Source organism: Lutjanus erythropterus, chromosome 5 (genome assembly GCF_056507025.1).
Source record: "Lutjanus erythropterus isolate fLutEry1 chromosome 5, fLutEry1.hap2, whole genome shotgun sequence".
In the NCBI taxonomy this organism is placed as follows: Eukaryota; Metazoa; Chordata; class Actinopteri; order Lutjaniformes; family Lutjanidae; genus Lutjanus; species Lutjanus erythropterus.
Window position 1 is genome coordinate 37,176,557 of NC_139321.1, and position 27,925 is coordinate 37,204,481.

General features: G+C 37.9%; 1 protein-coding gene across 1 annotated transcript; it reads left to right on the forward strand.

Annotated features, from left to right (window-relative positions):
• The first annotated feature begins 7,275 nt into the window (after window positions 1-7,275).
• On the forward strand, window positions 7,276-27,433 carry slc49a3 (solute carrier family 49 member 3). Its single transcript, XM_084719776.1, has 10 exons — window positions 7,276-7,733; window positions 12,833-12,991; window positions 14,292-14,508; window positions 16,230-16,306; window positions 18,874-19,011; window positions 21,217-21,333; window positions 21,658-21,810; window positions 24,846-25,003; window positions 25,493-25,596; window positions 26,885-27,433. The coding sequence occupies exons 1-10, from the start codon at window positions 7,572-7,574 to the stop codon at window positions 27,049-27,051; spliced, it is 1,452 nt and encodes a 483-aa protein (XP_084575902.1). The 5' UTR covers window positions 7,276-7,571; the 3' UTR covers window positions 27,052-27,433.
• Window positions 27,434-27,925: the final 492 nt, after the last annotated feature.

Here is a 27,925-nt window from a genome sequence, read left to right on the forward strand (position 1 = left end):
CAGCCATGTGGCTAAATTACACCTGCACATCACACTATAAACATGTCACAAGTAGACTCTGTGGCAAAAAAAAGAAATCTATTCACAATAGTAACCATAACTATAAAAAAAAAATCAATACATAAATGAGAAAATTAAAGTAGCATCAAAAACAATGAAAGGGTCAAACTAGTTAACAAATAAGTTATGAAATCAGTTTCCTTATAAAATCTTGGATACACCAAAGCAAAACAACCACTACCTGTCACCACTCAGGTTTCTTAGGTTATGTTTTTTATTTCATTCACTCATGTTGTTTCCTGTTTAATTTTGAAACTCATATCTCCTCTCATTGTCATGGTTGTAGGGTTTTTTGGTTTTTGTCTGGCTTGCTTTGTGTTTCTTTTTTCTCTGTCTCCCCTTCCCCCTCCCTTTTCCTTCCAGGGCAGTGTCTGTGGCAGCGGCGGCAGTCATTGGCTGGCTCAGCGCAATGAGACGCACCTGGCTCTCATCATCTCATTCCCCCTGCTATATAAGCTTGGCCAAGACACCACTGTGGTGCCGGACTATTCAGTCGCAGTCGGTAACGTTGCTGTGCAACACGTCTCTAGTTCTCCAGTGGACTTCTAGTGTTTTTTCGTGACTCTAATCTTCAGTGTGCCTCCTGACTGTGTGTGCAGGTCTCGTGCTCCTGAACTGACACCAGCTCGGTTACCTCCCTGCCTGCTCTGCCGCTCCAGCCAGTCGACCGCGGCCAGCACCTGCCCTCGCCTTCAGTTGTTTTTTTGTCCTGTGTGGAAAAAATACATTTTTTGAAAACTTTCACAATCTCAGTCTCTGCATCCGGGGTCCAGGCCTTTGCTCTGAACGTAACACTCATTTCAGATCACTTCACTTCCTGCCCCTCACCAGCCTATTTAGTGTGTGTCTTGTTTTCTGTCAGTGCTCAGTTCATCTCAGTTCCTTTGTGTGTCTGGTGTTCCACCCTTTTGTTTCCCTGTGTCCTTGTCTTGTCTTGTTTTTTTGTTTTTTTTATTTTGCCTGTTGTTTGACTCTGTCTCATCCCTGTTGGATTTGTTTGCCTCCGCTTATTGTCCTCCTGTGCACTGAACCCACCTTTTGACCAGTAAAGACTGTGTAATCTTACCTGAACTGTCTCCAGAGTCTTGTGTTTGAGTCCACTATCATCTGGTTCACCAGCTGTAACTCTACTGAAAGACTGCTCAACACACTCTCACAGGACTGTCTTTATTATTATGACATTTATGGAATTTGTGGTTTACTATTTGACAGCTATAAGTGCTGGTATATTTCTTCTTGTTGTAAGGTAAAATTACCATTTTTGCCAAAGTAGAACAACATTAGGCTCATATAACAGAAGTTTTTCTTCAGAAAAGGGTGTTTGACAGCAAAGTAAAGCAGTGAAAATATTTTGAATATAAGGTACACTTAAACTGATACTGATTTTTTTAGGTGGCTAAAATACATTTTGCTGCTGAGCCTGTCCACAGCAGTGCATTGATTTGCTCCCATGTTTTTGTTCCTCTCTGCTTCATCAAACTGGGGACCACCATCACTCACAATCAATACGCATTAAGTACCTGTATAACCCTACTTCAAACAATCCAAACTATCCCTTTAAGAAGGCAAAGTTATTGTTCCAGTTCTTGTTAACTCCTACAGAGGACCAGTAGTAAGTACTGTGACTGCAAACGTCACAATCTAGGATGGGATGTGCACAGGATAGTAGGACTTCGCAGTAGGTGATTAAAACTGCCCAGATCATCACTGGTACTGAGTATCAGTGATGATTACATTGATTTACACAAATTATTACACTTTTTTCCCATATTGTTGAGGTTTAAAACTGTTGGTTGGAGAAAATAAACATTGTGAAGGCATCACTTTCGGCTCTGGGTAATTATGATGCATTTTGCACTCCTTTCTTTATTTAATTATAAACCAAACAATCAGTTGATTAATGTAGGAAATAATCAGCAGATTAATCCATAATATGAATAATGAATAATACATGTGCAATAGATGCATATTGCAGCATTTATTGCAATTACTATTCCCACTGGTATACAGAATACTTTTTTCTTATTTGTTCTATAGCCTACTTGTTATTCTTAACTACTGTGGTTTATTATTCCAATCTTATTTGAACGTTTCATTCTTAATGTATACAATATTCTTATTTGTATAAAGTATTCTTCTTTGTACATAATGTTTGTATTTAACTTTTTAACTTGATCATTTTGTGTCTTTAAACTTTTTATCTTTTCTTGTAACACTGCTGTATTATAATAATCATTAGTTTCAGTCCTGTACAAAATAATTCAAAAATGAGCTCCACATCAATCAACTACAATGGTAAAATCCTGATTTGATGTCAATATATGAGTCATCAATAATCTAATGATTTCCAATATAATCGCATAACAGTCACAAGGCACATTTTTCTGCATAATCCTATTTTTAATAGCCTAATTTATGTACATAATATTTTTAATAAAGGATTTTTTTGCTTGTAAAGTACTTACTTATTATATAAAAGTGTGGTACTAGTACTTTTACTTTAGCAAAGGATCTAAATACTTCCTCCACCACAGTGAATAGTATATTGATTTTCCAAAAAAGAGAATTCAGGGAGGGGTCAACATGAAAATTAAGTATTTACATAAAAAGTTTTCAATCATGGTATATATTTAGAATAAGGTGAATGTGTTTGTAGCCTTTTCATTGCTGCTCTTTGTAACTACCAAGAATTCCTACAAAACACACTTTTTGATCATTTATATAAATAATGTGCACCTTATAACCTGTGAATATTTTACAGTATTCATGTTGAATCCATCGAGTTATGCACAGTGGTGGACAGTAACAAAGTACATTTACTTGACTACTGTACTTAAGTACATTTTTTGAGTATCTGTACTTTACTTGAGTATTTGTTTTTTTGGAAACTTCTGACTTTCACTCCACTACATTTCAAAGACAAATATTGTACTTTTGACATTTCCAGGAAGGTTGTTTTTACTTTTTGACTGAGCTTTGAAGTCAGCTGTTGGTGTTTTTTCTTTTCTAAAATGTAATTGGTCACATGCTGTGTTCCTCACAGAAAGAAACCAATCACAGTAGTTCCTCTCAAATGGGACTGATGTAAAAGCAGAAATACGTCCAGGCGCACTAACAAGAACAAGCAAACTCTCCCTCTTTCATTCAAACAGAAAGCGTTAATGGTGACGGCAGGAGAAAGACTAAATTAAATCTCAAGATGTTATTATAATTATTCATTATTCCAGGTAGCTTTTAAAGTTGGATTGTTTTTATCGGGGGGGGAAAATACAGCATAATTCATGTATATATACTGCCTCTGAAGACAGAAAGAAATCTCAGTTATTTAACAGACTTGGAGAACTCCTTACACTTGGCTTCAATCTAATTTTATGCAGTGATTTTAATACAGTTACGTCAGAAAATGATAATAACTGTCCTTTTTGTTTTTGATTGTATTTCTATGATGAAGTTTTTATAGGTGTTTCTATAGACTTTGTGTAGCAGAGTGATTCTACAAGCAGGTCAGTGTATCATTAGATGGTTTCAGAGAGTTACAAGCTTCTGTAAATGCATCATGAAAACAATACAGCATGTATTGATATTAGAAAATGTACTTTGTAATTTGTACTTTTGAAAACTTAAGTATTTTTAAAAACATGTACTTTTTAATATTTAAGTATTTTTAAAACCAAGCACTCTAGTACTTTAACTCAAGTAAAATTGTGACTGAGAGACTTTCACTTGTAGTTGAGTAATATTTGACCAGGAGTATCTATACTTTGACTCAAGTACTGGAGTTGAGTACTTTGTCCACCACTGGTTATGCATTGGGTGATGTATTTATTATTTCATGAATACTTCTGTTGTTGTAAAGTGTGAAGCGCTTCCTTCTGTAGCTCAGGTCTGACTGGGTTGGGAGGTTCTGGGAGCTCTTTTTACATCATTCTTTGGATTCAATGCCTTGAAGCACAACAGTGTAAACACACCCGCCTAGAACAACCTGTTGTAATATAAAGGGGACAAAATTAATGGAAGCATACCGTTTTTTTTTGTTTTTTTTTACCTTTCAGTAAGTACCTTTAACATTAAGTGGAGTGTGTCTGTTCCACTTTCTATTAAAATTAGGTTTTTTTTAGGAAGTAAAGGGTTAAAGAAAGGAAGAGAGTGTTGTGGTTCAGTCAGTGCAGTCAGAGAAGTTGAAGAAGTGAAGATCTCTCACTCTGTTCCTTTTGCCAGTTACTTTTTAACTCCACTATGTTTGACGGACAGTTTTGGTTACTTTTCAGACTGCAGTTTTTCATGCCCTTCTTAACTCAGTCAAAGTGTTTGTGACAAACTGAAGGATTAAATGTTTATGGCTTTGTGGGATAAGAAAATTCTAATCCTTCATAAACCAAATAAACTATTTATATAAAAAAAAAAACCCTTTGAATCAGCTGGAAAATGCATCAACACAAAACGGAAAACAGGGCTGGTTTTCTGAGTTCATGAAAACTTTTTAGAGATTTGTGGTTCTCACAGGACAGCCAACAGTAAATAAAGCAAAAGTAAAGTAAAATGAGCTCAACCGTAAAAATCTACAGCAGTAAAATGAAACATGCACATTCATACAGCAGTGATATTAATATAAAAATGTCATCTATACAACTGTAGTAGTAAACCACTGACAGAATGCAGAACAAATACTTTTACTAGATGTAAATATTGTTGATAATACTTACATACTACTAGATTTTGCGCGGTATTGCTACTTTTTTTTTAAGTAAAGTGTTAGAGTCCAACATACTTGTGCCTGGTTGCATCACTGTTGACGGTTTGTCCACTGAAGAATTCCAGATGTGCAGACGGCCTGCAGTTTATTAAATCATTTTAGTCAAAGTGACTGATTATCTGACTGAATGATAGGGGGAAAAAATCTTACTGATTATTTTGACAGATATCGCTATTGTGATATCATTCACAATTTTAGTGGGATTTGTAATTTTTGCATGTCATTTTCACAGAAAAGAAAAATGAAGAGATTTTTGTTAGCATCTGTACCAAACAAGCATCTTTCCTTACATCTGGAGAATACGGCATCTCACAATGCTTCATTTATAATGTTATATTGTCACACATTTTTCCATTATCAAAACATTGTGATTTGGGTGTTGCACTTGACCTTACAGCGATTTCCATAATATTTTGTGCAATTGTTCAGCCTTTTCTATCAGTTCTTACACAACATAAGGCCAAACACAAGAAATCTTGGGGGTTTAATTTGATTCCTCTGCCCTTGTTTTGATGATAGTACACAGGGTTGTGCAGTCATATTTTTTCCATCTTAAATTAATATCTAAAGTTAGATCATTCCCATCATTTTAGGATTTACTCAGGACTGTCCGTGCTTTTATTTTTTTCCCTGTTTAGACCTCTGCAACGCCCTCTAAACAGGTATTACTCAGGCCTCCATCCATCGCCTTCAATTACTCCAAAAAAGAAAAAACCTGCTGCTGGGATTATCACCAAGTCAAGACAACAAGATCACATCACTCTCATTCTGGCTTCCATTCCTTGGCCTTTCCGTGCACCTTTGTATTGATTTTAAAATGTTATTAACAACCTTTAAGGCTCTACATGACCAGGCCCCAAATTATATCAAAGCTATTCTATTATACACCAAGCCCTTATGAGCCTGGGCATCCTCTCAGTTCAGCAGATGGTGCTTTCTGGTTGGAGTAATGTAATGGATTATCTGCTGAGACCAGGTCTGCTACCAGAAGTGGCAAAAGTACACACATTCTGTACTCAAGTAAAAGTACAGATACTTGTGTAAAAAAAAGACATTTCTACTGTTTATGTGCAAAGCTAACTGAACCTCACCTTTTCTCCATGTTTGGATTTCCCTCTGACTGTTTCAGCTAGTTACATCTATTTTCCTTTTACGTCTTTTATCTTGTTTTTGTCTAGTGACACCTTGTATGCCATTTTTGTCTTGTCACGTCTGTTTTGCTGTTTTTTTCTTGTGATGTCCCTTTACTTCGTTCACGTCTTGTTCTGTCATTTTCATCTTGTTACTGTCATGGTGTGTGTCAAATCTAAACAAAATGGTGGACCTGGATGGCCTAGCGTCAGTCCAGGGGAGCAAAGAAGATCTGGGGGGGGTCACTAGGAGGCAGGGCCGAAGGATGGATTGCCATTGGAGGACAGGCATGAAGACGACCAGACTGGTGCAACACCTCTGGAGGTCGGCGCCAAAGAAGTCAGAATCCCTCAGGAGGTCGGCTAGGAGGCTGCAGATGAAGGTGAAGACTGGACCCCTCTAGCAGAAGATGAAGATGGCAGGATCCCTCTGACAGTCGGTGGCGAAGACGCAGTTGGTGGGACCCCTGAGACGAGGAGTAGGAGGCTGGACCCATCTGGCAGCCGGTAAAGGTGAAGGTGAGACCCCTCTGATGGTCAACGACGATGGTGAAGATGAAGGTGGGATCTCTCTGGAGGTTGGCAGTGAGGCACAAGGAAGGCACCGGTTACAGCTTTTTTTTTTTTTTTTTTTTCAACATTTTCATCTTGCTTTGTTTTTTTCCATCATTTTCATTGTGTTTCATGTATTTATTTATTTTTGGATTATGTCTTTTTTGTCAGTTTTGTCTTGTTTCGTCGTTCTTTTCTTGCATTAAAACTAACGTGAGGAGGCTGTTTTGAAAATTTAAGGAATTCAAAGTACAGATATTTGTGTGAAAATAGCAAAGGTAAAACATTGTCAGAAAAAGAAATACTCAGGTAAAGCACATACCTGAAAACTCTACTTAAGTACAGTAACAAAGTTTTTGTACTAGTTACTTTCCATCTTTGCTGTGCTGAATAGAATTTTAATGTTGTTTTTTTTTCTATGTAGAAAAAATGGAATTACAAGTTAAGTTCAAATGATCAGCTCATCATCAAGCCTCTGCAGAAACTTGATAACAACCTGATCATGTGAATCAGGTGTGTTGGAGCAGAGAAACATCTAAAACATGCAGGGCAGGCGTCCCTGTGTTGTATAGTGATAAATAAATCTGCCCTGCACCTCGTATTTTGTGTTGACATGGAAATGGTGCAAAAGTTTTAATGTATTTCTAATAAATTTCTCTTGTGAAATGTAAACAAACATCACATCAAACATAAAATCTTTTCCAAGGACATACATGTCTTGTAAGAGGTATGGCGGTCTGCGGAGTGGTTCATCGTCTCTCTGTAGAAGATCTTTGGTACAGTGACACTCCCGGCTGACCGACTGACTGATGAAGGCGTGTTTTCTGACTTTACTCCAGCCGTCAAACTGCTTCCCCGGCTTAGATTTATGAGACACGATGACTTTAAAATACGAGTTATAGATACACGTTGTTCTCTTGTGGCTGGTTATAAAGAACTAACACCAGTTTTTATCTTTATACCGACCCTGAAGCCGCGAACATAAACTTTGTAATGCCTCGAAGATTTGCACAGTGTTAGCTGTCCTTACTAGCCAAACTAGCTAACCGGCAAACTTGTCAACACCGTAAATACTAATGGAGGATGATGGTGAAGCCTCTTCCGAGGTTCGGACTGTTTCCTCTGGTGTCCCGAGGACACCAAACACAGAACTGAAGAAACTGCTGGAGTTTAAAGTCTACAAGAGGAGATGGTTTGTTCTGCTGGTGCTGTGTCTGTTGAACTGCTCCAACGCTACGGTGAGTTCACAAACTCTGAGTCAGAGTTTGAGCAACTTTGTTTTCATGACTAAGGGCTGCAACTAACAGTCGATTAATCGGTCAATTATTTTCTCCTTTATCTGATTAAAGGGAAATTTGAACTATTCCTTCAATGCTTGTTTGCCTGTAAAATGTCAGTTGTGAAAAATGCTGATCTCTTTTTCCCAAAGCCCAAGATGACATTCTCAAATGTCATGTTTTGTCCACAACTCAAAGATATTCAGTTTACCAAACCAGGAAATATTCACATTTAAAGTGCTGAAATTGATTTTTGACATTTATTCAAACCGATAGAGGTGCAACAAATAGTCAAGTAATAGTTTATTAATCACGGATTAAATTAATAGCCAGCTATCTTGATAGTTGTGTAATCGGTTTGAGTATTTTTTAAAGATAAATAGACAAAATTCTCCAATGACAGCTTCATCAATGTGAATATTTTTTGGTTTCTTTGCTCCTTTCTGGCAGTAAACTGGATATATTTGGTTTGTGAAAGACATTTGAAGATGTCATCTTGGGCTTTGAGAAACACAAATCAACATTTTTTCACCATTTTCTGACAACTTATAGGAACTGTAAATTATTAATCGCTTAATTGAGAAAATTATCAACTGATTAATCGACCATGTAAACAATCTGCAAAATATCTGCTGTGACAAAGCATTCAACACCAGCTTTTGGTACTTGATAGTCAGTGCTAAAGACATTCAATTGGTATTGATGCTCAATACCAAATCCTTATGGGAAGTAGCTTAACTGGTGTTTCTCCTCCTTGAGAGTGTTAATTTTTATTTCTTTCAAATTAATTGGGTTTTTTCGTGCTATTCATTCAGTTTAAATCTTTCCATGTGACCAAGACACTTTCTGTGGTTGAACACTAGCGTACAATGCTAGCGTGGTTTTCAGATTTCTTCCTAAATCAATTTAGAAGACAACAATTAACAACCCACCACAGGTTTTTGTAAATCACACCCCGAACCCTCAGTAGGGCTGCTAATGTCACACAGATTGATGTTGAACTGGCTCATCAGCTGTTATTTGCCACATCATGAATGACTCTCTGCCAGCTGAGCATCCTTTGTGAGAGGGAACACCAGCCCCATGGAAACAATGGCCTCCACAGACAAGATGAGTCCCATGGGAGTCGGGGGATAGGTGAGGGAGGGGCTCAGTGTGCTTCAGTGAGATGGGGCACGCTTGCCTCCAGGCACACTCTGCTTTACAATGACAACATCCCCAGGGAATGATATCAAGTTCCACCAAACATAAAGGGGCACCACATGTCGTCCACCTGCACTGTTCACAGCCACGCCTGCTATTTACACTAGAAGAAGGTCAAAGAATTTCAGATATGTAAGGAAAGGACAACAAACTGTCATTTGCCATTTTTATACTCTCCAATGTGAGAAATGTATAAGAAAAAAAATGTTTCACAATGAAACTTAAGCTTTCAGTGCTGAGGTCAGATTCATTCTGCTGCTCTCTTTGTATGAGCCCTGCAGGTTGCATTTTCTCTAAATACACTTTGGTTGCTGTTTTGGATGCAGTTTTCCAAACTAGTGTGTGAGAATGCCTCGGCCCTTTTTAAATATTGGGTTAACCTACAACCCCGGTTCCAAAAAATCTGGGCCATTGTGTAAAATGTAAATAAAAACTGAGTGCAGTGATTTGCAAAACATTTTTGACCTGTATTCAATTGAATACAGTACAAATAACAAGATAGACTATTTAATGCTCAAACTGATAAACTTAAATGTTTTTGGTAAACCATACATGGCATCATAGCTAACTGTCACATTGTTGAAGGTCAGCAAGACAATGCCCAAACACATTTTGCCCATGTTACAACAGCGCGTCTTTGTAGTAAAAGAGTTCAGGTACTAGACTGACCTGCCTGCAGTCCAGACCTGTCTTGAAAATGTGTGGTGCATTATGAAGCGCAAAATATGACAACGGAGACCTGGACCATTAAGCACCTAAAGTCATATATCAAGCAAGAACGAGGAAGAGTTTCACTTTCAAAACTTGAACAATTGTTGTCCTCAGTTTCCAGACACTTATTAAATGAAAAGAATACATATCACAGTGACAAACATGCTCTGGTCCCAGCATTTTTGGAACATGTTGCAGCCATCAAAATCAGAGTGATTGAATACTTACAAAAAACAATAAAGTTAATCAGTTGGAACATTTATGTCTTGTGTTTGTTCTGTATTCAAGTGAATATAGGTTGAAAAGTTTTTTGTCAATCTTTGCATTCTGTTTTTATTTGTTTTACACAAAATGCCAACTTCTTTGGTTTTGGGCTTGTATTTAATTATGTGAAACACCAATATTAAGCTATTTTCGCTTGAAAAACCCTGATATAGATGATTCAGTCACTCTGTTTATCAGCCCTGCATGCTACATTTTTCACTTTTGTTGCTGTTTTACATGCATTTCCTGAGACGAGTGTAAGGGAGTGCCTCCCCTCTTATAAATTCTGGGTTAATTTATAAGCACCAGTCACATTTCAGTGTTCTTGACCCTGTTATAAGATTTATAGCTGTTGTGTTGCAACGTGGTGTTGGTCAATTACCTTTATGTGCACAAAACAAATCAGATTACTGTGAAAAATCAGATTAGGGCTGTAATTTGGAGAATGTGAATTATTATTACAGGTTCTCTAGTGAGAGAGAGCACATTGGTTCTCATTTTTTCATTGTTTTCATTTTATTGTGTTGGGAACATTTCTGAATTGAACAAATAGTTCACTGTTAAGCAGAATAAATTCAATTTTACTTTAATTTAAGCCTGAGTTTTAGTTAGACTTTGGATTGGAGGATGCACTGCCACCATATTGTGACCTTTTCTTCCTCTGGACTGCTGCTATAAAGTCACTTTTCTTATCTGATCTTTATGTCATTGCATGCTGGGAAAAGCTGCACTTTCTGAAACCCCAGAAAGTAAAAATATTTTTGATCTGTGATCTCTTAGCCCAGTGGTTCCCAAACTCCCCCCCTCTTTCAGAAGATGAAAAAAGTATGTATATTGTATGGAAGGGATAATGTAGCGGACAGTGAGCAGGACATTACTGTGCAATAAACCCAGGCAGGATGATACAGGATGAATCATCCTGAAGGGGTTTATTTTCAGTAATAACCTGCTCACTGTACATTATCCATCTTATTACATGCATACTTACCAAAAAATCAATGATTTGACACAAAATGTTTGTGTGAAAAATTATATCATTACTCGTAAAGAGACTATGATCAGAACTGTGTCCATAGCAACGGGCTGTTCTTCTTATACACTGTCCGTTACTCATAGCAATGGTCTGCTATGCAGAAATAACAGACCTTAGAATCCAGAATCAAGTATTTAACAAAGCCAAATAATAAAAACTAATATATTTTTACAAATTCTGACCTGAAAAGTAGTGAGTAACAATATCTGTAAGTCAATGTAGTGTCTAGTAAAAAGTGCCATCGTTGCCTCAAAAAAACATGTAGTGAAATTTAAGTATAAAGTATTGTAAAATGGAAATACTCAGCATTAATATGTTCTGTTGTACCGTTGTCGTCAGAACTGCATGTGTGTTAAGTGGTGTCATATGACAGTAGAACAACCCAGAATTAGAAACCAAATTTTTTTCTCACATGAGCTGAGCTGGCCATTTCCTCATTTTTGAAAGTGTCCTGGTCACATGACTACAACATGCATGAGGAGATCTGATCACTAAAATTCACAGTGCAGCTGGTTTTGTATGATATACTGCCAAGAAAGTCAAACTAAAGGAAATAAAACATGAAATATTGCATTGCGTTGAGATGAGCCTGTAATACATTTATTTTATCAAATTAATGAACATCTGTGGAACAAATCAACTTACAGCACTGAACAAATAGCATGTACTAAAATCTGTGTTTCAGTGAATCCTGCTAAAATAAGACAGGAGTGGGTTTTTTGTACTGTGTTGACATTTTAAAATACAAGCTGGGATCAACTGAAACCCCGAAACATCGCACATTTACAAAAGGGCATTCAGGCTTCTCCTCCTGTCTGGTCTGGTTTCATTGAAACACCACTCTTATCAAACTTTAAAAAACTGTTTGCTGTTTGATACAAAACTAGTACGAAAAAAGGATTAATCCATTGATTATTTTCTTGGTTAATTGATTAGTTGTTGGGTCCGTAAAATGTCATAAAATTGTGAAAAATGTTGACCACCGTCTCCCAAAGCCCACGATGACGTCCACAACCCAAATATATTAAGCTTATTCTCGGAGAAGTAAGAAACCAGAATGTTCACATTTAAGATGCTGAAATCTGAAAATTTCTTATTTTAAAAAAGGCTCAAAATGATTAATCAATTCTGAAAATCTGTCCATGAATTTAATAGTTGATAAATCAATTAATTGTTCCAGCTCTAAACCTCTAAAGTAAGCTTTCTGCAGGATGCTGCTGATGCTGAAGGAATGTGAACGTGCATCCATGCATTTCATATCAAAAGCTGCTTTCCCAAGAAATAATCAATATCTAATTGTCATAGGAAATTGGTATTTCAAGCCCTATTCACATGGGACTAGCATTACCTGGGGACCTCTAGTAATTTGTGATAATTGCAGCGGTTTTGTCTCAGTTTCATGTGAATCATACAATTTTTGGCTGTCAGACAACTGAACAAGTATGAAATTTGATTGTGGCTCATAATATGTTGAACAACACTCAACAGCTGTGCTGTAAGAACATACTGATAATTAAAATGAGTGATTAAGACAGAGAAGGTTAGCTGCAAAAGTGTAATTACGTGGCTGCTTCTGCAACTTTGATGTTAAGTAGAGCCTTGACATCATACATGGGGGAAAATGTCAGTAAATTTAAATAAAACAGACTTACTTACAGACTTATCCTGTGTAAATGCGCTGCTTGAAACACAGACTGGTCATTTCTAAATCAAAGAAGATCTTCTGGTAATAGAGAGTCTTATTTTCACAAATTAGCATCAGCACTCATATTTTAAGAGCAGGTATCACTTATTTTCAAGAGATATAGAAGTCATTTTATAAAATAAATCTCTTCATGTGTCTTCCCAGATATGGCTGACCTTTGCACCAGTAGCGGACCAGTCTGCCCAGTATCTCAATGTCAGTCTAGAGGAAATCAACTGGTTGTCACTGGTCTACATGGTGGTGGCCATACCGCTCAGCTTAGCCACCACATGGATGTTGGACACGCTCGGCCTACGGATCACGGTACGACACTCTCTCTGAAAACTGAGGCGTCACCGCCTCAGTGTAATTTGTATTACAGGATATATAGAAATAAAGGTCATAAAGGTTTGTCTTATCTTATCTTAGGATACAGCTGTTTTTCTTTATACACTGTAATGGACTTTCATTTCTACCCTTCTATTCTCTTTTACTTGGAGATAATGTCTTTATCAAGTGTTTCAGTTTGAGACAGTTAAATCAATGTGGTGTGGGGATTGCTTTTTATGGCAGCAACAGAAACCTGTAACCTAGTGGAGAGTTATTTAAGAAGTGCGGAGTTAAGAAACACTACAGGTGCAGGAGAAGAAGATATTAATAGCTGAAAAGATTATTTGCCTCAGATTTTGTTTAATCAAAGACAGAGGCAAACAAAAGTCCTCAGCCTTGATTTAAAATAACTGAGAATTGCAGCAGACCTGCAGTTTTCTGGGAGTTTGTTCCAGATCTGCGGTGCATAAAAACTAAATGCAGCCTCTACATGTTTTGTTTCACACAAAAGGTTTTCACTTACTGTGACGCCGTTACCACAAGTTGGTGCTAACACATAGACTACAAGATCCTGTGAATAAATACAACAAGACATTAACCTAGAAATAATTCCTTAACAGATACACACTGCTTCAAAATGTTAGGATAGTAACTGTTTTTATTTTTGCTATTACCTATAGTGTTATTTATCAGTCTAGATTGTTTTGGTGTGAGATGTAGAGTTTCAGAGATATCAGTCATAGAGATGTCTGTGTTCTCCTGAATATAATGGGACTAAATGACTTGTGAAAATGTAAAAAGTTAATTTGAAAATCTCAACGCCAGTATCTCTTTTCAGAAATCTTGACCTGTTTACTCAGGATAATCCACAGACCTTGTGAGCAGTTTCCTGTAGGGACTATTTCCTTCCAGTAGAAAGAAAGTAGTTCCAGTAGATTTTACAGAAGATAGAAAATAGTTCCTAAATGAAACAGCTCACAACAAGGTCTGTGCATTATCTTGAGAAAATGGGTCATGATTTCTGGAAAAAGACTTTGCTGTTCAATTTTTGAAATGCATTTTGGCGCTTTGAGCACCACAAGCCGAGTGCCATTTAGTGCCATTTTAATGAAGAGAAGCAGAAGCACTTAAACACTATAATTTTTATCCATTTGTTGTCATTTGCAAACACTTGGAAACCTCTATGGACTTTTCCTGGGAACTATTCTTAGCTGCACAGGTTGTGTATGTGATAGAGTACAGATTACTTCTTAAATCTGTTACATTATTTTGATCTGCCATCTCAACTTTGCAGTTGATTCTGGGATCCTGGCTGAACATGTTTGGAGCTCTGGTGCGCTTCTGTGGGTCACCACCGGGCGAAAGTTTTAAAATCCTCTACTCTGTAGTGATGTTGGGCCAGACCCTTGGTGCCCTGGCTCAGCCCCTCATCATTTTCACACCCACCAAGCTGGCAGCTCTCTGGTTCCCTGAACACCAGCGAGCCACAGCCAATATGATCGCATCAATGTGTGAGTGATTTGCTGTTTATTATCATTCAGAGTGGGGTTTGATGATTGGGTTGATTGGGTGTATTGTTTTTGTTCTTATTATTTATATATTGTTATGCCCTAATCATAAGGTGGCCCTACTTGGGTGAACAACAAATTAAAATTGATAAATTTAACAGCTCTGGTTATTATCAGCTTTATTTAAACCACAAAGCATATTTTTTCTAACAACCTTATAATTATGGACCAGCTGTCGGCCAAATGCCAGCACATTTTGTCCATAACTGGTAAATTTGTCTAATCTGTCATCCATATGAACAAGTAAAAACTGTCTTGTGAAGGTCCTAATGCTATCTTAAATATCTAATTGAAGTTTTCTGTAGTGTCAAGTGGCAACTGAAGAAAGTGGAATAAAAACCAAAGTACTTACTGCCCAGAACCTCAATCATCTTTCTGCCTACATCAGACCACATGAAAAGCGCAAGAAAAACTTGAAAAGGGTTGTTACATTTGATGATCTGAGTTGCAATGTGCAGATAAATTTGAATTTAAAATAAGGCATTTCTTATGACCGTCTGATCTAGAAAGAGTCCTTCATGTACTTCTATCATCCAGGCAGGACTACTGTAACTCCCTCTACCTCAGCATCTGTCAGGCTAACATTTCCCGTTAATTACGACTAGTTCAAAACACTGCCTGGTTATCAACAACGTCCATGAAACAAGACCAGATCACCCCTATTCTTGCATCTTCACACGGGCTCCCAGTTCTTTTCAGGATGAATTTCCAAATCTTTGTGACTGTTGACAAACATCTCCGTGGTCTCGCACCTACGTACATATCAGAACTTCTCACCCCTTACAGCACCGCCAGACCCCCCAGATCCTCCCAGTGTAGCACGTGGACTCCTTTGGTTACTTTTAAGATGCACCTGAAGACCCACTTTTATTCTCTGGCTTTTAATTATGTTAATCCTGTTTTTAAATTATGTTTAAGCTGTTCGTTTTTTATCTCATCTTTTTAAAGTTTTATATAAATGAAACAAACTTGAAATTTGAATATTTCCTTTTATAAAACAACACATTTGGTTAGTGGATTTATGACAACAGCTTGTGAATGTCAGTAGAAACACACCCAACACCATGTAGACCTAAGGTGTTTGTCAAAAAGAAAAAAGGAATGTGCTTGAAATATTGTATCTCTCTTTATATTATTCAGCCCTCGTGGAGAAAAAACACAATAATACAACACACTTATAATTCACTATATAAACTATATACTACAGTCTACTAAAAAGCCTTGTTACATGATTTTAACTTTGTGTCAGTGCTGGCGTCTTACTACGTATTGGCCCAGTTTTTGTGCTCGGTGTAACAAATCTAAGTAGGAACTGGGTCAGTTTCACCATGTGTTGTAAAGTTCAGGGAAGCACTTGTGTTTTTGCTTATCAGCACACTTTTCATGTGTACACAGCAAAATGAAGGATGTGTTCAGAGATAAATAACCAGTGTAAAGTCATTTGTTTCGATCATACTTAAAGATAAGAGTAATATGATATGGTTTCTTGAAGATGCAGTGTTATAATAATAATAACAATCCATGTATTTGCCGGTGCATAAAAAACAAGATAAGAACTGGGACGGCTGATCAGGGAACAGAAAGTTCAGAAGGGCTGCACTGACCCTTAACATAGGACAGAGACCAGAATAAACCTGAGTAACACTTTGCTTCTCTCTTGTCAGCCAATCCCCTGGGCATCCTCCTCGCTAACATCATCTCTCCCATGATGGCTAAAACATCTGCAGAGATCCCAGCCCTGGTGAGTTGAACTAAGAAAAAGGTTTTCAAACCCACTGATGAAGAGTCTGGTCAGGTTTTAGATGTAGGGTTATGATTCTGATCAGCAGGTGTCTAAGCCTGGTGAATTTTTGAATTAATATACACCTGTAGAAAGTGGATGATTGACTTGCTAATTTGACTTTTCATTAATTGCTAATTTGACTTTTCATTATTTTCCAACTTTTGTGAAAGTTAAAAAAGTATCGGTCGAGTCCAGCAGACAGCAAACGGAGGTGGGTCCGGTATCGTTGACCACCTGGGAAATGCTGAGTTAGAAAATTAAAACTCCACCAGTCGTTATCTTTTATATTAACAATGGATGAAAGGACTTTGTGTAGTGTGGAGGTGGAATATCATGTATCAGATCTTTTTTATCTTTTTTGGTTTTATGAGACATTTATTATGTGGTTCAGTCTCAGACATGAAAGGAACTTTGAACTGTTTTCCACAAACAAGTGCTGATAAACTTGATATAAAGTACTGGTCCAACCCTGAACGGTAGACAGACAAGCTTAGCAACTAATAATAATAATAATTCATTATACTTATATAGCGCTTTTCAAAATACTCAAAGACGCTTGACAAAAAAGAAAAGAGAAAGGAAGAAACAACATACAACAATACAGCAAACAACAAAAAGGAAAAAAACAAACAAGGGATGAGGAGAAGAAACTGTCAATGGTTGAAAAGAGTGTTGAACAGATGAGTCTTGAGCAATTTTTTGAATATGGGGAGAGAGGGCGAATCTTGGATGGCTATGGGGAGTGAATTCCAGAGGGTGGGAGCAGTGATGGAGAAGGCCCTGTCCCCCAAAGATTTGTACTTAGTCCGGATGGGTGGGGACAGGAGATTAGCATCAGCAGAGCGGAGGGCTCGGGTGGGAGTGTGTTGGTGAACTAGCTGGTGAAGAACGTAGGACATTTAGCAGGAAAGAGTCTCTTTTTTTTTTTTTCTGTCAGGAGTTGGCGGAGACCAAAACAGAGCTAAAAGGAGGGTAAATAGTGGACACAAACACTGCTCCAAATGAAAGCTAATGTTGCTCTGTGTCTAATGGACGTGTGAATACACAGCTGTTTGCTAGTGAGTCAGCTAAAGCAGCTCTACAAGTTGAAAATATGTGTTAGGACTATGTCTATAACGTAGCCTGGAAACCAGACAAATCTGCAAGCTCATGTTTCATTTGCTCTGACAGACACACCTGGCCATCCTCTGGTTTAGAGAGATTTTCTCCCATCCTGGATCTCTTTGGGACAATCACAACTGTTTATTTAACACTGGTCAGGTTTGATGCAATGACTGACAGAGAGGCGTCACTGGTCCAGAAAAGTTACATGTCACATTCAATGCAACAGGCTCACAAAACTCAGATCAAAGTGTCAAATTAGACAGTGCTGATCAAATACGAATCATAATTCTGTGTATTGCTCAGCTATCATTTGAGAATGTTTGTCATCAGTCTGATATTTTTCCATGCTGAAATAGATCAAGCAGCATTATGTCACAAGTTTTGTTGCTGCAACTGGTTGTTGATCTGTCATTTTGGTCTGCACTTGTTATCAACGCCCCCTGGACACTGAAAAGTAACTGAGAGATTTGAGATTAATTCACATTTGTGAAGTAGATTAAAGACTCAGCTCTTTAAGAACAGCTCTGCTCTTTTTTGAACACCCCTTCATTTGAAAAACTGCAAAAACATATAAAATCCAATGCATCCCATGCACTCTAGGCAACTCGTCCTATCAGACTCAAACTTTTCTTTATGGCACTTACTCGTGATGTTCTCTCCTGACTAGACCCTTGGTGGTGTTGTATCAGCTCTCAGATGTGCATTGCTTTGGATAGAAGCTCCTGCTAAATTAACTTATAAATTGGAGGCTGATGATGCCAGGTGGACACCAAACCAGGGCTAAAAGGAGAGTGAAATTGGACTTATAATCATCAGATGGACACAAACACCACTCCAAATGAAAGATAATGTTGCTCTGTATCTGGTGGGTGTGTGTTTATTACCAAGTCAGCAAAATACAACTCAAAACAATATATGTTATGACCATGTTTTTCTGCCCCCACATGAGCAAAAGAAGCAACTGTTGCAGCTTTAATAAGTGGTCCATTGATGAACCTGACCCACTGCAGAGGCATCTCAGAACAATATGTGTGAATATGCCAAAATGTACAAATGCATAACAAAAGGTCGAGCAAATAACTATTAGAACCAGTTGTCCTGGAAACTGGTTTATGTCATATAACAGATAACCACAATGTCCCCAATTGAATTTCTCTCGTTTCCTGTCACTCTCTACTGTGAACTGTCCAACAAAAGCAAAACTGTCAAAAAGAAAAAAAAAAAACAACAGTCGGCCTAGAATCAGAGGGTTTCCACAGGGGCATTGTGGGAGTGCAGCTGCTGAAACAGACAACAGCAACAGCTGAACTCCGTGTCTGTGGCTCGGGCCACCTCACCTGCTAATGATGATAAATCGCCTTTGATTTAAGGTGCTAACATTCATTCATCATCACATTATGTGTGTTTCCTCCCTCCTCCAGCTCGTTGCCTATGCAGTCCCGGCATGCGTCATCTGTTTCCTAGCAACAGTGGGGATACGGAGCAGCGCCCCTCCAACGCCACCATCAGCCAGCGCTGAGTCCTCTGGCTCCGAGCCGTTCGTACAGGGCCTCAAACTGGTAAGGGCACCAGAGGGCAGAACAGACGGCTAACCTATTCTATAAATGTTGAGTCCTCTCTCAACATGATACGATATTGTATCACTTCTTTAGAAAATAATGCAGTATTTTTTGATATTACAAAAGGGTCAGGGGTCGGACATCAATATGAGACAATGTTGTCTGTCCATTTAATATATTCAGTTTATGTCAACTCACAAAAAGCAACTAAATTGTGATTTCTTGACAGATTTATGACTGAAATTTTCTAGGCATTTGTGACACAGGAATGACTGTACTCACTAACTGAGGCTGAGGATTTCTTTTGTCTTTTTTTTTAATTAACAACCTGCACACAGTGCTGGTACAGAAAAAGTCATTGACCACTCTGTTTTTGCTGCAAGCCAAATTTCAGGCAGGACAATTAAGACTGAACTGAAGTCTAAGCACTTACATCTTTTTTGTGTAGCTTCAGTACCTTCAGTGACATCAAATATTTGTGTTGTTTTGTTTTTAAAGATGTTGTCGAGAAAATATGGATACTTAGGTACTTTTGACCACCTTACTTGTGATGAGATCAGACCAGCCGAGACGCCTGTCACCATGTTGACATTCCGATCCATGACTACTCAGTAGTCATTATTACTTTATTACAATAATTATGGACACTTACACTTATGGGTTGGACCATATCCATTCTATTTTTTTATGGTTTGGTTATGCCTTTATGCCTTCAATTTGATAGGACAGGTGAAGTGAGGACAGGAAAAGGGGCAGAGAGTGTAGGGATGACCTGCAGCAAAGGGCTGCAGGTGGGAGTTGAACCCATGGTCGCTGCTGAGGGCTCGCAGCCTTGATACATGCGGCACACACTCTATCAACTGAGCTAACAGGCCGCCCCAGAACTCAGCCTTCATGTTGATCTCAGCTACACACCTGTAAAGATAACTGACTGTCTCTTGCACAGTTCTGACGCTACTGCTTTGACGAAATCTGTTCACAGACAGACACATAAACAGCTGGGAAAATACCTCTTCTGTGGTATTTCCTGCTACAGTAAGTGTCTCCAGGACCACATTTTACTGTGAACACACACGCACACACACACACACACACACACACACACACACACACACACACACACACACACACTCACTCACTCATAAGGTGAAAACAGTAGCAGCTGGTAACAATCAGAGGCTTCAGTCTCCCCTGTTGGTGAAGCTGCCTTAAGTCTCTTCTCATGTATTCTTTCCCACGTGCATACAATTACATTTATAACAGCTGTTTAGTAAATCAGTTAGTAATTAGTAAGTAATAACATCTTCAAATAAAAGTGTCTTTTCCCCTCAACTTTTATATGTATGTACATTGTGTAACATCCCAGGTACGTGTTTTTATTAATTGTACAGTTAATTCTCATTTTGTTTTTTCAGATAGTTTTGGAATATTTTTCCTCTCCCAAAATGTGTCACCACTGAAACACAGTAATAAATATTATGATAAGAAGGCTTATGTCAACCTATTAAGATTTTGTTTACATCTACAAAATATATATATATTTTTTAAGTTTTCACTAAACAATTATGATTCTGACAAAATGTTTAAGCATTATGTTTGAGATTTGTCATACATGTTTTTCTTTTTAAATGGCATAAAATTGATCATACTTGTTTACAAATTAGATATTCATTAGTTTTAATATATAGTGAACCAAACAATATCCTAACATCTTAGTTGATAACTTTAATATATTTTATGTTTGATGAAACATCCTGTGTTTTGCTTGTGACTATTTCAGTACTCACCATTTTATTAGTGTCATATTTCACCTTGTATTCAAACAAAATGACATTACAGAATTTTAACTTGCATAAGATTTATACTAAAATATTTTTTTATTTGCGTCATTCGTCACCACCAAAAACATCATCACATTGTGACAGGTAGTGACATTTTGTGTTATATTTCATGTGGAATTTGTCTCATTACAGAATTTTAACTGACATGAAGTTTATACTAAAATACCTCTTATTTTTATAACTGGGCTAAAGTTGTTTTTATTTCCTTCAAATAAATGATAAAGTGTTCCCTTTGTCACTTTACTTATTCATTGTCACTTTTGTTGCTCATTTAATTTTCTCTGTGTGCTGATACTTTTGTTCTCCTTGCTGCCTGCTGTTACTGCAGTGACCTTGTTTTCCCTTTTGTCTGTTTTGTCTGCAGTTACTGAAGAACAAAGCCTACCTCGTCCTGCTGCTGTGCTTCGGTTCAGGCATCGCTGTTTTCACCTGCTTCTCCACTCTGCTGGAGCAGATCCTGTGTGTGCAAGGATACACCAATGTAAGTACAAGGGAGGATGAGACACCATATTGATTTCTATGGAGAATAGTCAGGTGTGAAGCACACCAGTTAATATTAAATGAGCAATAAAAGCAACACAGACAGCATATTTGACAGTAAATATTAGTGGTTTTGCAGTCTTCAAACATTACACGGTGATGGATTTTGCATCAGTAAACTGTTTAAGTGGAAAATCCTTAATCCTATCTTGAGCAACTGATGGAACAAAAGGAAAGACAGTGGGTCCTACTTGTCCTTTAGATACTGGATACACATTTATAATACTGAGATACGGAATAATCCCATACAATCTCATTGCTGCAGGATTTTGCTGGCATCTGTGGCGCTCTTTTCATCGTGTTTGGCATCGTTGGCGCCGGTGCTCTGGGTCTCTACGTCGACAAGACCAAGAAGTTCATCGAAGCCACAAAGATCAACATGAGCTTCAGTGCTCTCTCGTGCATCGCCTTCTCAGTGGTGAGAGCATAAAACTAGAATAGGTTCAAGCTCAAAACCTATTTGTGTTTCAAGTTTATTGAAAGGAGAGTTGACACTCACCTTCACCACTCTGACTGATTTATTAAGGTTGTAACGGCTGATAGAGCAGGAGGAGTTTAAGAAGGTTATTAAGTTGATTTACTCTGTAAAGTTATTGAAATACTAAGTTCATCTTAATGTGACATTACCTTTAAGGGCTAGTTTGGATCATTTGAAGTGGGGCTGTATGAAGTACTTCTGTATATGCAGTGTATTACCTACAGTGTGGTGTGGAGAAGCAGAGAGGACCACCAGTACAGAAGCTAAGCAATGTACTGCTGATGGGAAACCACCGTTATATAAGCCAAATATTGCTCTCTTCAACCGAACCAGACTACTTTGGAAAGATCTGTGATTTTAACTCCCAGAACACCGGAGCTGCTGGTCTACCACTGCCTCGATGATTTTAAACGTGTAAAATGTCAATTCTGCTGCTAGATTTCTTGCTCACATTAAAACAATAACAAAAGACATAGTTTGATGAAGTTGTGCAGCAGCGTGGGATCATGGGAGTTGTTGTCTTCATTGTTAAGCAACCACCATAGCTGATGAAAAAATCTATCTGACATGACTCTGGCAGACTGCTTCTGACAGACTACAAACTTGAGGCGTGCCAGCTAGCATCTACTGCAGGTAATACACTGACTATGGATCAGCACACCATACAACCCCACTTTACCAAAATCCAAACTAGTCCTTTAACTCTAAATGTACAGAAATAAACTTTTAGAAGGAATCTACTGCTACCTAAAGAAACCATAAACCTTTGAAGTGAAAGCCACCTGTCAGGTAGATTTCAGAATATAGATGCTGCTTGCAGGCTGACGTTGATGACTTCTTTTCCCTGACAGAAGTTTAAGGTAAATTTATTTAAGTGCGTGTCTACAAAAGCAAACAAAGGAAATAGGAACAGTCACAGTGTTTGATGTGCAGATACTTTAAAGATGGCTGCCGTTCATCAGTGTGTTTTGACAGTTACTTTATTTTACTGTAATGCAAATGCAGTTGTTATATAACAAAGAGCAGTATGAATAAAATCAGTATGAGAGGTTACCCAGAGGACACCAACAATATAAAGAAAACTTTCTTTGTTTTTACTTTCCATTCTGGTCATAATCCTGGATTTATATACAGTAGAGGTGGCACTTTGTAAGTACATGGATATTTAAATATCCCAGCACATAATCAACGTTCAGTGTTGAACTGAAGGTAGAATTTATTCTCATTCACTTCTTATACAGTCCTCAGTATTCAGGGGAACAAAACTGTATTCCTTCAGTGTTCTGTTGTGCAACAAGGAAGCAAAAATTGGGATGAAAAGAAGAGGAAACTGGTACAACAGATAAAATACAGTAATATTGAAGGGTTACTTTTGCATTTTTCAACCTGAACCCTATTTTCCCATGTTTTTTGTCTTAAGTGACTAATGAAGACAACAATTAGAGGGGGCTGCAACATAGTCTTTGTGGGCAATTTCGGCCTGTCAGATTACACCCACTACAAGCTCTTGTTTTGCCCCTGACAGGCTCAGACTCTATTCATTATTCTAAGTGTGTGACAACATTATGGAAAGGAGTGCTACAGAGATAAAGATACTAAAGATCCTTTTTGTTAAAACAGAAACCGATGATTTATCGCTCTCGCCAAAGGAACCAGATTACATTTACAGAAGTAGTCATTTTATCATTGTACAATACACTTTATTCAAACTCGACAGAAACGATAAAAACTCATCCAAACTGTCTTGGCTCTAACAATCACCAACTCTGGTTGTCTGGTCAAAATAAACCCTTCATTTCCTCCTGTCCAGATAATTTCACATGTAATAATTAATTATTTTCAACCAAATGAGAACTGGACATTGTTAGAACAGTGGAAAGACGAGCCAAGACAGTTTTATTGAATTTTATGTTGATTTTGTCAAGTTTGAACAGAGTGTGTTTTATAATGATAAAATTACTGTTTATATAAATTAAGTTTCGTTAGTTTGTTTAGAGCTTTGTCTTTAACAAAAAGGTCTATCTCTGTAGGGATCATTTCCATAATATGAGACACTTAGACTAACAATCTGAGCCTGTCAGTGGAGAAAAAAACAAGCTCTTTTGCACACAATTGTCCTTTAACATTACATTACATTTTGTTTGTTTTGAGGGCTGCAGCAGGATCCAGATTGAAATACTTCCTTTTCAGACTGCAGTGAGTGACAGTGAAGTGTAGTGTCACACAAAAAGATGCACGTCTTATTACATTAAAAGAGGTGTTTATATTGTGGTTGTGCTGAACTCCATTTCCACAGGAAGTCACATTTAAAAATCATGTTGAAGGTAATATTTTCATTGAGAAAACATCGTGAGTACTTGGATGTGTAAATGACCATCTGAGCAATAAAAAAAAATTAAAACTAGAAATGTTACAACCACTGCCAATAAGAACACATCTAACTTTAAAGTTATCGTCCACAGCAGTCGTGTTTCCTGTAGTTCTTGTCGGTTCTCTTTGCTGCAGTGTGTCTGAGCAGAGATCATTCAGTCACAACACTCGCTGGAACTGTGACGTGTTTTTCACTTGGATTTTTTGGGGGGTTGACTGTTGTTGCTCATGCAAACTAACTGGCTCTTCTTTTGTTTTTTTCTGTATTTCAAACAAACTGTAAATGTATGAGCTACCAGACATTAGTGTGTTTGTTTTAAATAGCAAATAGTAGAAATAGATAGAAATGTGTTAATATACAGGAGTAAAGCTGGATCACTCCAAAAATACTGAGCAGCCAGATAACACTCATTTATATTCTTCTGTTATGTATATTTATATATTCATGTGGATGTGTCGGGTAGGAAAGGCACACAGAGCACTTCTTAACGAAGCTTTAGAAGAAAAATTGATGTGACATTTGCTGCTCAGCATTTTGTTCCAAAGATGTTTTCCTCTTCTGTTGATATTCAGAGATTTTCTCCTGCCTTCGTTCCTCCTCCCAGGTGTCTCTGATGCGTGATCAGAAAGCCGCCGTGGCCGCTGTCTGCTCTCTTTTTGGCTTTTTCGGTTTCTCCATTTACCCGGTGGCCATGGAGCTGTCTGTGGAGTGTTCGTATCCTGTCGGGGAAGCAACATCTGCAGGACTCGTCTTCGTATCGGGGTACTACTCTCTGAGCACAGCGTACACGCGGGACACACCGTGATGGAATCTTAGTAAATACACTGAACAGGCAACATTTCAATTAAGACTTGATATTTTTGTTTTTTGCTGATTTCCAGTAGCAGATCAGTTTAAACACATCTGTACCCAGATGTTATCCCGACATTTCTGCTGACAGAAAACTGTTTACAGCAGGTTGCACTTAAATGATGTCTCACTCAGCCTGTTCTGCTCAAAATACGTTTCACATAATAAAAAGGGAAATGAAAAATGGATAGAAAATGCAAATGAGCTGTTGATTATGCACCACAGTCCCTCAAGGTCAGTAAAGAAGTAAATGTTGTTTGTGCCGCAGGTGGTGTTTTTAAAATCCAATTTCCACCCGTATTTTATATATTGATTATTCACAACAGACTCTCACCTGGTCCTGGACCTGTTTTATGTGAAATCCATGTTACTCATGACTGTTATCTTTGTGATCTTTTCCAGACAGGTTCAGTCTGTTCTCTACATCATCTTACTTCAGGCTTTGACCAAACCGCTCGCAGACTCTCCTCTGTCGACGTGTGGGGATGCAGTCCTGAGCTGGAAGGGTAGGTCACATGACATTACACCATACTGAGACTGTGACAAAGGGAACTTCAGTGGGAATCAAACCTGACTCACTGAGCGAGAGCCGTATGTCTGCAGTTTACTGAACTCAACTTGAAGATTTCTGGGTACTGAAGTATGAGACAAACTCCTGCACACTGTCTCGCTTTCTGCAGACGTTTTTTTAAATATTGACGTTTCAGTCAAATTGACCTTAGGCATGTAGGCAGCACTGAAACATTTCCATATATACCCAAACATCCAGACGACTTCAGTGAGTATTTGTTGAGGTAATTATTACTTATTGAGGCAGTCTCTCTGTTTCCTATATATATGGAAATGTTTTGATGCTGCCCACATAACTTGACAGTGTGCAGGAGTTTACCTCATTGTCTTTAAGTTGCATCCTCCTCCAAGCCACCTGTCACACACTCAGGTGTACTGAGATGTTTTTCACTAGTTTTGGGTATTAACATACAAAACTTTGTATATTAGTGCCTTGAAATGCAGAAACTGCACACGTCCCTCATTGTGTTTTGATCGTTGAGCAATTGTTCATACATGAATGTTGGTCTGTGTTATGTAAAAGTTTGAGTTTTAGTCATTGTTACACCGAACTTTTGAGTTTTTTGATTTGGTTGATTTAACTGTGTTATCATCCTTAATCATTCAATATAAAGATATTTCAAATGTCCAATTAATGAAGCCTTCCAACAGTTGTCTTTGTTATAATCCACTTGGTTAAGATGAACTGTTTAGTTCTACAAGATAAATAACTGGTATATAACAGCTGCCCTTTTCCAATGTGATAAAATTACTGAATCAAATTTAAGTGCGAAAGAGGTAAAAAAAAAAAAAAAAGACTGTGGATTTGCTCTCTGCTTCCCTGATAAGCCAACATTACCCCCAAAATCTCTTCTTGAGAGAGAGTATCAAAAGACAAGTGAAGGTGTGCAGTTACAGCTACAAACGTCACCTATTCCCAAATATCATAAATGTAATTTAGACAAGATTTTATGCATTTTAAATGATCCACACACATTTTAGACACAAGTAATCAAACACTTAACTTATCACATTACTGTAAATATGAACGGTAAATAAATCAACATGTAAATATTATTATAATTAGAAAGAGAAATAAAGTAAAACCACACGGTTGTCTCTATACACCGGTGGTTAAAAATGAAGCAGTTACTTAAATTACAAGTTTGTAACCTGAGGCTGTTGTGGATGTTGAGTTAGCGGGAACTAAATGTGCACTGTGTTCTGCTTGTTTCTCGTCCTCAGTGCCCGTGCTGGTGATGGCAGGACTCTGCAGTCTGTTCACGTGCTGCTTCGTCATCTTCTTCCACACGCCATACAGACGACTGGAGGCCGAGGAACAAGCGAACTACGGCACCAAGCAAATCAACGGCTCCGTGATCACTGAACACGCTCCCAGTGTGGAGACGTGAGCCTCCCGAGAGGCTCGTAACAAGAGAGAGACAGAGGGGATTCTGGGTGTGATCACACCTGCAGTCTGTGTTGATGACCTCAGAGTAACAGGTTTGTTGATTCTGTTGTGCGACATTCAGGCCGAACTTGAGTTACAGTAACAGATACATCAGTTCTGGTGCTACTAACAAGGAGAATCATTCCATCGCTATAAAATATAAAAATATGTTCCTGTAAGGCACTGAAAGACCTGTGTAAACTTTTACACAAAGAAAAGTCATTTGTAGGGAGGAAGTTAGTGTTAAGCTTAGTTTCCAGCCAATTTCTTTTTCAAGAAATCCCATTTAGCTTTTACATTCCTACACTGGCCATGTATTTAAATGATTTTTTTTCAAGTTCATTCACAAAAGTTCATTCATTAACAAATCGTACCTTTGATTGAGGTAATAGGGGAGAAAAATGAGGACAAACCAAAAACAGAAGCAGTTTCAGGACATGATATCACTTGAAGTTTGTGTATCCACATTCCTCCAATACGCTGAAACTACTGCAGTGTTTTGTTTCAGTCTCTAGTCACCAAAACTAAATCATCAGCTGTTGTTTGACTCCAAACACAGCAGGTCTCGTTGCATTCTTGTCTATTTGCTGCCACTGTGCAGAGAAGAACTGTGGATTCTTTTTTGACTCTCAGGAACCAAACAACCAAACCTGATGTTTACTGTCGATGTTTTAGATCACTGAAACATTTTCACACATTTTCAAACATTTTTACACTCCGCTCAGGCTGTTTGAAGTAACTTGATGTGTTTTGCCCTACAAAGTCAGGGAGAAAATCACAAGTTTCATCACAATACGGTATGATATCAATTCTCTGGATAATACGATATTTCCTGA

Excerpts from the sequence above, each read along its gene's own strand:
- slc49a3 (XM_084719776.1), top strand. The coding sequence starts at position 7,572 with ATGGAGGATGATGGTGAAGCCTCTTCCGAGGTTCGGACTGTTTCCTCT. Across the intron at positions 12,992-14,291 it reads CGCTCGGCCTACGGATCACG|TTGATTCTGGGATCCTGGCT; the intron begins GTACGACACTCT and ends TCAACTTTGCAG. Across the intron at positions 21,334-21,657 it reads GTGTGCAAGGATACACCAAT|GATTTTGCTGGCATCTGTGG; the intron begins GTAAGTACAAGG and ends TCATTGCTGCAG.